The sequence below is a fragment of the Dromaius novaehollandiae genome, chromosome 24, assembly GCF_036370855.1.
Source record: "Dromaius novaehollandiae isolate bDroNov1 chromosome 24, bDroNov1.hap1, whole genome shotgun sequence".
Taxonomy (NCBI): domain Eukaryota; kingdom Metazoa; phylum Chordata; class Aves; order Casuariiformes; family Dromaiidae; genus Dromaius; species Dromaius novaehollandiae.
In genome coordinates, this window is record NC_088121.1 from 3,769,863 (window position 1) to 3,781,867 (window position 12,005).

The 12,005-nt window shown below is 40.7% G+C and overlaps 1 protein-coding gene across 10 annotated transcripts in view; it reads left to right on the forward strand.

Annotated features, from left to right (window-relative positions):
• Positions 1-9,303, forward strand: part of DVL1 (dishevelled segment polarity protein 1) — a 119,111-nt gene extending 109,808 nt beyond the window's left edge. For 9 of the 10 annotated variants that reach the window (XM_064525480.1, XM_064525481.1, XM_064525484.1 and 6 more), the window contains one exon: positions 4,599-9,303. In XM_064525480.1, coding sequence (XP_064381550.1) covers positions 4,599-5,017 — 419 coding nt within the window. In that variant the 3' untranslated portion in view covers positions 5,018-9,303. Of the gene's footprint in view, positions 1-749; positions 797-4,598 lie in introns of all 10 variants that reach the window. The other variant, XM_064525483.1, reaches the window with a different exon arrangement.
• Positions 9,304-12,005: the final 2,702 nt, after the last annotated feature.

Genomic DNA, 12,005 nt, shown 5'->3' on the forward strand with positions numbered 1-12,005 from the left:
CCAGGCTGATGGTTTACAGGGCTGAAATACTGCTCACAGGGAGGAGAGTCTTTTTTGTAATATATGTTAGGGGAAAAAAAGGTAAAACTGCATGGGTTAAAAACCTGACCTCCTCCTTTTCTGCTCTAGGATCATTTTATGATTCATTCTTAAAATTTAGTAAGGAAAAATGGTTTATTTTATGGCTGTCCAGACAGTGCCCCACTGTTTTTTCTTTTTTCTTAATTGTTTCTAAATGGAATTTTGCTTTTGAAAATGCTGCCAGTAAAGAAAAGGTGAGGATTCTCTGTGCTTTTATGATAAACATCCAATAACTTGGGTGTAGCTTCTTCATATTTACTGCAGCCAGTTAGATTTTTGCAAAGTTGAGCAAACAAATTTCATAACAGGAACTTTTTCATAACATTTTAGCACTACTACTTCCCACCTTATCTCAAAATATGAATCCTCCATGAGGGAGCTCACAGTGATGTCCACAAGTTTTAGAACTGCAGGCTGATTGTGTTGGGAAGGATTTGGCTTCTTTGGCAGCTGGTTCTGTGGGCAGTAGACCAGTGCTGCTGGAATAGGAAAGGTACGGAATTTTATCCATGCAACCTGTGTTACCAGCTAAGAAAGCCTTGTGAAAGGCTTCAGGAGTGTTTAATTTTGAAAAATTTCAACTCTTTCCTTGTTCATCTTTTGGAAACTACACTGCTGTGTTGTTTCTTGTTTTGTAACTGTTATTCCCTTGTTTTGTTCTGAGCAAGCATTAGACTGAAGGATTCATAAAGGAATGGCTGACTCTAGGGGATTGGTAAGCTTCAAATGCCTCCATAATAATAACGAATTCACAGCATGATCATTTAGACTCTTGTGACCCAAATGTTTAGCTGTATTTTTTCTTTTCTTTTTTAATTGTCCTGGGTGCTCAGCCTCTCTCAGTGCACAGTAGTCTAATACCATGGCATTAGCAGAGTGAGCTGTTGGACCTCTATGTAACTGTGCTGCAGTAGCCACCGGGGGAGTTACCTCATTGTCGGCTCAGATGGGAAAATCCTATCACTAGTCTCTTCACTGTCCTTCATTTAAAAAAAAAATCACTGTCCTTCATTTAAAAAAAAAAAAAAAAAGCTCCTTATGTAATAGTCTGATGGCATCTGTCTGAATTGGATATGTCTACCGATGCCCTTCAACTCTAGATTTAGTGAAAAACACTTCAGTGTTCTCCATAGGTCTCAGGCAGGTATTAAGAGTCCTGGTCCACAAGGTTATGCTGGTAAATCTTGATGTGGAGAGTTAGAATTGGGTATCTTGTGGTCTGCCCTTTATGTGCAGTATTAGGTCATAGCTGAATTCACTGAGTGGATGATGGCACTGCTCTAGAGTCAAGTAAATCAGTCATATGTTTTAGAGATGAATTCAACTTATTCCTGATGACTGAAGACAAAAGCCCAAGATATGGGTCGAGAGGCAGACCCAGATGTATTCTGGGAAAAAGGCAGGTGGAGAGGAAGATTCAGCAATGTTTTATGTGATGTTTTGGTTCTGTTGAAGGTTCTGTTCCAGTGTAGGTTGCTGCTTATTTAATTTGAGACATACTATTTGTCTCTGTTTGTGGTACCCAGGGTTTACATTGTTTTAAAAGGCTTGGGCAGGCTTGCTGAAGGGAAAGACACAGGTTTGGGGAGCAGATTCTCTGCAAAACATCATCTTGATTACAATAGTGTTTAGACCAAAGTCACATCCCTGCTCTGCTAGACACATACTATATAGATGATCTGTTAGAGATCATCAGGTTATAGTCTAAGGTGATGAAAGAAGTAGAATGGGAAATAGATGTCCAGAAGAAGGATTTGTTCAAAGTCACAGGATGTCAGTTGCCATAGGAATGACAGAAGGGCCTTCAGAGCCTTTATTCACTAGATCATATGTCTCTGGAGGCTCTCATGCCCCTGTTCAGGAGGATTCACACAGAAACTTCTGTTGCCATGAAATGAAGTTCTGAGGCAGCTAGAGTCTCTGTGGCTTTAGGGGGTGGAACAATGAATGGCGTTTATGTCTAATGGTAATGGAGTGAAGGCTGAAAATATATTGTGGCAATGCAGAGTGTGGCTTTTCGAGGCATTTGTAATGCAGATTCTTTAAACCAATTTTATGATACTCGGGTTTAAAGTTGGCCTTCGAAGCAAAAAGCACTACCATGGTTGTGTCAAGTTAATAGTAATTCAGACCTCAGCTTTAGGGCGGGCTGCCTGTCTCCAAGACAGGACAGCCCCGAGCTGCCAAGGAGGTGATGCTGTAATTAAATTGCCATTAAACTCAAGGCTTAGAAGGGCTTTCTGGTTGTTTGCTCTGTGACGGGATTTAAAAGAATGTTAGGGAGAGTGAACCTCAGCGTGACCAGAGGACTAGGGCTATGCTGCTGATTATTTTTAGATAGACTGGTGGATTTTATTATTTATTTATTGATTTATTTTGCCATGCAGCTTGGAGTGCAGCTGCAGAAAGTGAGGTTCTTCTAAGATAAGAAGTCTATATTAACTGCTTGACCTCTTGGAGTCTTGTCAGATCAGCTAGAGATGCTACTCTAGACAAACTACAGTTTGGGATAGTAATACGATGGATTGTCACAAGGCAGTTTCAGTCCTACAGAGGTTGTGTGTGGAAAACCTCTCAAGATCAGTAATATATGCTCTCGGTGCAGTCTTGCCTCTCCCCTGCCTGATCTTTACTCAGCTACAGGCTATGGAACTGGTGAGGAATTCTTTTATAGGGGGAGTTTACATCAAGGAGTGATGACTTTGAGGATGGTTTGCACAGTTGGAGTGGGAGGCAACAGGATGCCTCATGGGATAAAGGCTGAGGAATGTTAAGCTGAGGAAGTGTGAAAATAATATAGGAATTTCCTTCCGCTGTAACTAATGTGCTGCACTGGAGAGCTTACAGAGTCGCCCCTTGGGAACAGAACCCTATGGCAAGGTTTGTGTCACTCTTGTTAGCATTTGTGGATGATGGGGAGTGGTCAGTAATAATTAATACTTTGTGATAGATACTCTCTATGTTGTTCCATATCTGCTGTCTCTAGAGCAAAGGCTGTAACAATCAGCCTGCTAACAAGTAGTTTATCCTTTCTTATTTGTCTGTACTAGATTGTTATGAGACATTTGAAACAATAGCTCAGAGTACTTTACCTCTTCAAAAGGCTCATCTAAATAAGTCCTCATGGCATTTCATGGAGATGGCTGAATGCATATTAATATCTCCACTTACAGATGGAAAAAAACTGAGGCACAAAGCAGGACAGTATTTTTCCCAGAGTAGAGAAGAGCTGATAGGGGTTGCGGTCAGCAAGTCGTACTTCAGAGTCCCAGGCTCAGATTACCAACTTGAAGCCTGGTGATTCTGTATTCTGCTCTCCATGTATCCCCAGCTTTCTCCTGCACTCTGAAGGAGAATCTGAGCTTTCCAGCATACACACTGGTTTTCCTATCTCTTCTTCTTGCCTGCTCTAAACATAGGCCCTTGCAGGTGAAGGGAAGTGATCATCTGTAGTTCAAGAAGGGAGCAACTCAGAATCCTTCTTCCTTGTTTCCTATGTCAATAACCCCAGTGACTGGCTCATTCTGTCTGAAAAGCTGTCTCTCCATTCTGCTGGCTGGGGATCCTTTTTGGGAAGACAGCCTTGCACTAAGGGTTTTGGCTTAAGTCATATTATTTAATTCCAAATACTTTGGATATTCTGATTTTTTTTTTTTAAAAGACTTGGAAGTGTCTCCTGTCTTATCTTTCATGATAACAGAGCATGACCTCTAGCTTTCATTTAAAAACAGTTCCAAAGTTTAGTGAAGCTTTTGTGTAGCAACAGCTCAGCTTACATACCAGTAGCAGTTGTTTATTCTTCCAAATTGATTTAAATATAATTGTCTTTGTTAGGAACATCCTGCATATTTTAAAATCTTCTAGATAATTGTATTTACTGATTCATTGCAGAACAATTGAACAAATAACTGTTTTTGAAGAATTCCCCAACAACAAAGCAATGTAGTGGTGAGGGGTTTTTTTCCAAAGAATCTGCTTTGACCCCTCTGAGGCCAGCAAAAGGACATCTTTTCACCTCAGTGTGATTTGGCCCTGAATTTGGCCCAGTGTGACCAAGAATGACACAGGAGAAGTCAAATGAGTTTCATTTTGAAAAGCATACACCAACAGAAGATAGCAAAGACAGAGACAGTTAAAATTAGGTTAAACCTTGTTTGCTTGTGAGTCAGAAAACAAATGTCTGCTGGTCCATTCAATTTTTATTCCTCCCCTTTCTCCAGTCATTGAGGAGGCATGTGAACAGATGGTTTTCAGCCGGTAGTTCTAAACTAGCTCTTTCACTGTGCAAGCTCTGGAGGTATATATGTGTACCTGTGCATGGCACAAATTTGTCAGCTTTCTTCTACCAGTTGTCACTGCTAAATCCCATACACCACCAATAGCACGCTGAGGCCTGATTTTACCATCATCGTGGTCACATCTGGATCTGTGGGTTTTAGTAGAAGCTGATGTGGAGGCAGCAATGGAATTGAGATAATTCTGCTTTTCTGTGTATCCCTTTCACTTACGGGCTGTAGGAAGCAAAAGCAGCGGCTCGAACCGAAGCAACAGTGAGAACAGCAGGAGAGCTCTTGGCAGAGAGAAGGACCGCAAGTCGGCTGGCAGTGGCAGCGAGTCTGACCACACTGCCCGCAGCGGAGGTGGCGCCAGCATAGTGCGTCGGGAAAGGCCTGTCAGCCAGCTCAGCCACCAGAGTCATGTCTCTGCCACCCAGAGCGAGAGAAGCCACCACAGCCATCACTCATATGGGCCTCCAGGAGTCCCACCCCTCTACAGTCTCCCCAAGCTGGCTTCCAAAGTCTACGGGACAAGCGGACCTCCTGGAGGGCCCCCAGTGAGGGAACTAAGCTCTGTTCCTCCAGAGCTGACAGGGAGCCGGCAGTCCTTCCAGAAGGCTATGGGCAACCCTTGTGAATTCTTTGTTGACATCATGTGAGAGGAAGTGCCTTCAGACTCTGCTTGGGGGGAGGGCTGGGGTGGGTTGTTTTTTTTGTGAGGGTGGGATTTTGGTGTTGTTGAACACTTAACAGAAAAAACTTGGCTGTCTTGCATGTCACACCTTCCTGGTTTGCAATTGTGTGTTGCAGAAAACCCAACAAAACAAAACAAAAAACACACAAAAAACCAAAAAAGACAAGCAAAAAAAAAATCTCCTGGGATTGTTAAATATCAGCAAATTGATATATCAGCATTTTTTTTTTTTACCCTTTTGTTTTTCTTCCCTTCTTGTTTCTGATTGTGATTGGCTGGTGTATATTCACAATTTAATGGTCTTTGGTAATTGTCGCACCTGCTTTCAGTGCAATTAGTGTGTCTTTTGGGCTGATGTAAGGACTAATATTTTATATAACTTCCAAATTTCTCATAATGCATAGTAGCACCTTTATTCACCCCCCTCCCCTTTTTCTCTTGCAAGAAAAAAATGACTGTTGGCTAGTATCTTTGATACCTCCCTGCAATGATGTTTCTTGTCAGTCAGTGCTCTAAGCAGATACGGCATCTGAAAGTGTATGGACAACATGTGCTTGGAAAGGATCAGGCTCAGACCAGTTTCCGGCAGAAGACAAGGCTCCGACTACCTTCCTCTGCTGACTAGGGATTATAAATCAATTTTATTTTATTTTATTTTATAGATATTATCCTATCAAGGGAGTGGTGGAGTCTTGCTAGTGTATGTGTTCATTGTACAGAACTTGTAATATTATTTCATTTAGTATCATAATGGTGACTTTGTCAATGCAGTCTGTTCCTGGGCATTTCAGTCATATCCCTGCTGACAGATGTGTCCATTTTTTCTGGTTGTAGCACATGCTTGCATACTAGTTTTAAAAGCTGTTTCCACAGAAATAGGACAATTGCTGCTACCTCATTCTGTTAGTGTAGCTGCAGCTCTTCCCTTTTAAAGGGAGTATATATCCCATTCTAGCGGAAAGGTAGGTGAAACCTTCCTCCCACTGGGACACGGATATTAGTTTTGATCACCTCTTTCCATTCTTCATTTCTGAACAGTATATTTCTCTTTTTCCCAGCTTCATCTCTGCATTGAAATAGAAACCTGGAGGTGGCTAATCCCAATTGCCATGTTACCCAAGTGGACATGCGTTGAACATAAATGGGGGCTAGCTGTTAGCAGAGAGGCAAGTGGGTGTTTTGAGAACAGTCCATAAATGGTGCAATGATTGAATCTTTATACCTGACAGAGCGAGACCTATGCTAAAGATCATGTTCCTGCTAGGGAGCTTTGGCTTAAGAAACTGTTTTGTTGCATATCCCCAAGATTTCATTGCTGCATGTTTTTGGCTCTAAGCCTATGGGCACTTGATAAAATGTATTCAGGATCTTTTACTGAAGCTTAAGAATCTTTTTCAAAAGCATCTGAATGAGGGCGTGTTAAGAGCACACCCACACCCAGTTATGGAGGCTCATCTAATAGAAAATAATATGTTAATCTGCAGTCACTTAGTGGCGTTTGACAATGGGGCTGTGCCTCAGTTAAATCCTCCTTTGTGAGATACCTATTTCTGACAGGTTTTAGGGCAGGTGCTTTAAAATCAGTCTTTACTGTATATAAGCATTTCCTTCCCTGATAAGCTTCTTTCTGTTATGTTCTGTGCTTTATGGAGAGTTTGAATATCCAATATGAATGTCAGAAGAGTACATCTTTCTTACTGTATACATGTAGTTTCAGGTTCCTTTGTCTTGTTGAAAAAATATTTTCAAACTGTCCATTTCGTATGTTGTTCGTTCTGTTTTGCTACTTCTGTTCATATGTTTTGCTACTTCTTCTATTCTTTTTACAGATTTGTGTGTATATAAGCAGATATCCCTTTTCCAAAACTCAGAATAACATTTTCAAGTGTTTGTGTTTCTTGGAGGCCTAAGTCTCATTTTCGAAAGGAATCTGTGCAATTTAGGGAATTGTGCCACTCAGATAAGGTACCCAAATTATTGAGCTTCTAAACCGGCTGAGTGTTTTTGGTTACTTGCTCACCAAAAATCCCCCCCGAAAGCTGTATCACATTTCAGACAGTGGTGCTTTCCTTATAATCTATCTGCTGGGCTATCATAGATTGCAAACTTGGTGATGATTTGTTCAAAAGATTGATACTATCTAAAGCTTGACTGTGCAACAGTATTCTTTCTATTTCTTTTCTTCTTCCCCCACAAATGCAGCAAAGACACTAACCATTTGGAAAGACTCACATTTAAAATAATGAAATAAATCAGGATAAAATCCTTTGTCTCCGATGTCTCCAAAGACACTGTTACGGAGTCTGTGACTTTACTGACAATCACTAGTGGTTCTACTTTTAAATGAATTTAACTATTCTGATCTCTTACTTACTATGATTTTTCTGTCCTACTTTGTCTTAAGGCAGAACTTGTAGGACAGAAGGAAAAGACTGTTGTTTTGATAAGGTATTTCCAAAAGGATAAAGGCTGGGGGCTGAGCACCCATGGAAGCCAACATGTTTAATTGCCTCACATCTTTTGAGGAGTTGCAGTATACATACTTGCTTTTGTGTGTGTGTGTGTGTGTGTTGTGCTGTTGGCAGAAGCTGTTGTGTGTCTTGTTAGTGTTTGCTGCTATGTTGAAACAACTGTATTATATACTTCCATGTGCGTGGGTAACTCTGAAATGAGGCTAACAGTCCATAACAGGGGTGTGGGAAAGCGTTTGTTTGCAGAGGAAATCAGGCTGCTAAATCCACCTTTGTCTGTGGCTTAGCAATCCATGTCTGACCTGAACTAGCTCCATCCAAGATCAGGCATCTATTTCGAGCAAAACATTAAGTACTCTGAATGTACTGACAGATGTGCTAACGGTTGGCTAATACTGTACAGCATGTAGAGCCTGCTATTTACAAAGAGCAATAGAATGTAGATGCCCATTCTGTGAACGGTGCAATACACAATGGCCACTGTGTGTAAACCAAAAGGCTTATTTTTCCTGCTCTCTTGTAGCGCACAGATGAGCTCCAGTGGAGGGGCTGGTTTGAGTGAATGGAAAGCTGTCTGAAACATTGCTATCTATTCATTTTCAGAAGTGTATGAAGACAGGAGATTTCCCAAATCCCATCCTTACCTTTCAGTGCCTGTGCATTTCTTCGTAATATGGGGGCCTTTGGGGCTTAACTGTGCAAGTCCCTACTTACTGCGTGAGGTACTACTCCCTGCAGAGAGAAGTGCCACTGAAGTCAATGAAGTTACGTACAGTAGGAAGTAATGTGCCAGGTGGAAAAGAATTTGAAGGCTGGAGTCTGGCAGAACTGTCTGTTTGTTGTATCAGGGCCTGAAATATAGCTCTCTTTTTAGTGTCGAGTAGCTGGCACTGGCTAGGCTCTAGAACGTAAGATCTACCCTTACAGTTAAAATGGGAAGTAATGGGTTTGCTATACAAGACATTCAAACAGCCTCACAACAGGAGTCTTAAATAGTGGACATTTTTATAATTCTGCAAATGAGACTTTCAGCGTTTGCCTGTGCTCTGCAGCTGGGCTCAATATTCACGCATACCTGTCCACAGCTTTTAACAAGGACTAACAGGTATGTTTGGAAGATCATAGAAAATAAATGTGCAAAATAAACAGTTTGGGATAACACCTCCTATCTGAATGTGGGGTAAGGCACTCAATGTATTAACTTTCCAAGGTGCAAGTTTTTTGGCAAACAGTCTTAAAAGTACTGCTGTTGTCTTTGACCTCCCATTAATAAATTTACTTTTCAAAGGTTACAGTCCCCTAGACACTTTATCCAAAGGTATATTGGATGGCAAGCAGTGATGCACAGACATTGATTTTCATTATTGTTTTTGTTCTATTTGAATGGCAGTTTCATCTTGAAACTGACAGCTCATGAGTTGATGTAATTGTTTTTGTTTTGCATTTAACTGGATTGTAATGAGATTGACTTAAAAGTATTAATTCTAATCAGTGATTAGAAATACCTGTAAAGAATTTTTATGTACAGTAGAGAGAAAAAAGTTAAATGATTTTAAATAATGAAAACCCAGACTGTCACCTATTCTAGAACTGGTTATACTCCAAGAGTGACCTCTTACTAGCATGGACTGCACTGTTCCTGTTAAATGTCTATTGCATAATTGAATTCTTTTTTTTGTAGATATTGTATTAAAACCCAAGTGTCTATATAGTTAATATATAGCTGCTTATGTGTAAATGCTATTTTAAACACTAAAAAGCTTTTAATTTTATGTGATAACTGCAATGTGTGTCTTCAGTTCTTTGCACTACTGCATTTTCTTTTATTCAGGAACAACGAAGTATTGCTTAAATCTTACTCTCGTTTTTTGTTTCCCTGCCCACAAGGAAGTTATATCTTCTTTACAGGAGAATATTGTTCAGGAACTAAGACTAGGAAACCGGGAGTTCTGTGTTTTAATGGTACTTCGGAAGTGCTGGCAGATGAAAGTATGAGAGGAGCCCTGTAAATGTTCACGACTAAACTGGGTCATGGATGAAAGAAATGCAGAGACCTGACTCTCCCGTATAACTTAATGACATCTGACTGGAAGCACAAGACCCTGCCATTTATGAGAAGTGCTGTGGTTTTGATCTAACAACTAATATATTGGTGTAGAAATTGTGCTTTCTTCTTGAATTTCCCCCACTGCTTAATTACCAGGCTTCTCCCTCTCACAGACACCGTATTTGGCAGGAGTAGGCACACAGGGAAGGCCAAAGAAATTTTGTGGAAATAGGATGCATCTTCCAGCTGTCTTTTATTACAAAGATACCAGCTGGAACAAATTTTCATGCCTGCAGACCCAGGAGATGAATCTGCTCGTAGCACCTGTCAGTGTATTCAGACGGTTCATGTGAATATTCCTTTTGTTCTGGGTTCTGTGCAAAAACTCCAGCAGAGACAGGCTGGGATCATTGGGATGCCACTTTGCAGACTAACTGGTAAGCTTTAAACCACAGTGAATTTACTCTGCAAGATAAGGGTACGCAGCCTTCTTGTAAGGTCTGAGTGGTTCATGTGCAGAGAACATCCACAGCCTGATGGGACAGATTCCCTTTCTTTAGCTGGTAGAAATCAAGCAGAAGGGGGAGAGACAAAGTAGTAATCATTATGGAGGCACCCATTATAAATGGCACAGTTCTGCGGCAATGTATATAAAAGACTGTGAGACGAAGTCTTGAAGAGTTTCCCATATTCTCCCTTTAAAACCATGTTTGCATAGGGTGCCTTACAGGGAGCAAGATAGTCTAGCCAGCCTTTTCCCAGTTAGGTGGCTATGACGGAGATCTGAATTTTGGACATACTCTTGCAGCCTATGCTTAGCATTGTATCCCAGGGCTTGATAGACTCCAGCTGACCCAGCATGAATTGCCTGCAGGTGACAGGAATTGGCTGAATGTTCTAATCAGCTGCTTTCCAAAAAAAAAAAAAAAATCTGTCTATCATGCGTGTAGCTTGGTCAGAAAGAGGAGCAACAGAGGTAAATTTGGTTTTCCTTCTCTGTTTCTGGAAGGCTGATCATAAGTAGCTTACTGCTGCTATGTTATGAAATCACAGCACTGAAGAGAGGAATACTGCTGGGGTTCTCAGGTGCAACCATATGCTCATGAAGACTTGCAACGATTTCCGAGACAAGGACTTCAGGCTTCAGGTTAGATTTTGCTATCTTTAATGACACTGAGGAGTACTTTCATCAAATGTTTCACATTTTTCTCGAATACTCCAGGAAAATTTTATATGCAGGTAGCCACAGAAATCTAAGATGGCTGTTTTGGTGATACACCAAACACCTTTTTATCCACTCAATGAATAGCTGTAAAAGCTTGAAGTCTAATGTGATGAATAAAGGAGCAATATAGCTGCTTGTCAAGTGGGTGGGGAAAAAAACAAAAAAACTTGGTGATGTTTTACTTTCTATTGTTTGGTAGAAATGTGAAGTAATATGGAAGCTGATCCCTTTTCAGTCTTCATGGCTGGCCACTTTACACTGACACAATTTGTGACAAAATGAGTGTAGAATAAGAATTACATAATGGATGTAAAAAAACCCCTCAAAGTCTTTACTTCTGCCTTGTATTTCTGCTTTCACTTTGAGAAAATACTTGGTTTTGGTTAGTTGCTCTATTTCAGTAACATGAAATCAGTTTTTTAACTATTGCATTAGATTCCAGTTGTACTTTTGCTAGGTTTGTGAAAGGATCAGTATGATGGCATTGGTTAAAAACTGTGGATCAAGTTGCATCCTTTGCTTTTGATGAACTGAGGGCCAGTTCCTCAATTTGTGACACCTGTGTGTGCAACTGTGTCAGGATAGTTCAAATAAGTCACAGCAACTACTTTGAAAGACCTAGAAAATTCAGACTTGGGTAAAGCAAAACAGCAGCAGCTTTTGCACAGAAGTGTTGTGAAGCTGTTGAGTGCTTTGTGATCCATAAATATACTTAGTTAAGTACAGCAGTATTATCTCACCACCACCTGCATTCTAAAAGTAGCCAGCAGAACATTCTCAGACTGGTAGCAACACTTAGCCTTTTCTGTCCTGGATCATTGTCCTTTGATCATGTGGACCCAAGAGACTGAAAAGACAAGAAATACAATGTGGTAGGTGTGTTGGGATAGAGGAGAAACCATTATGACACTTTTTGTCTGTTTCTACATAGCATGTTAGGCCCCTCACTGCAGCCAAGAATGATGAATTGAATCCAGGATAATTGCTGACATTTTAGACATTGCTGGTTTCTGGAGCCCAGCATAAGGAAGCTGCATAGTGCTATGCCATAGAATAGATCATCTGCACATGGGTCCCTTGTGTATTTTGCAATCCTGAGACATGCTAGTAGTCTTAGAAACCCAGTAAAAGAGGATGAAAATTAAGACACTCCCCCAGAAGTCCTAGAGCATGTAGATCGCCTACCCATCATGTCTGTTCAAGTGGATCT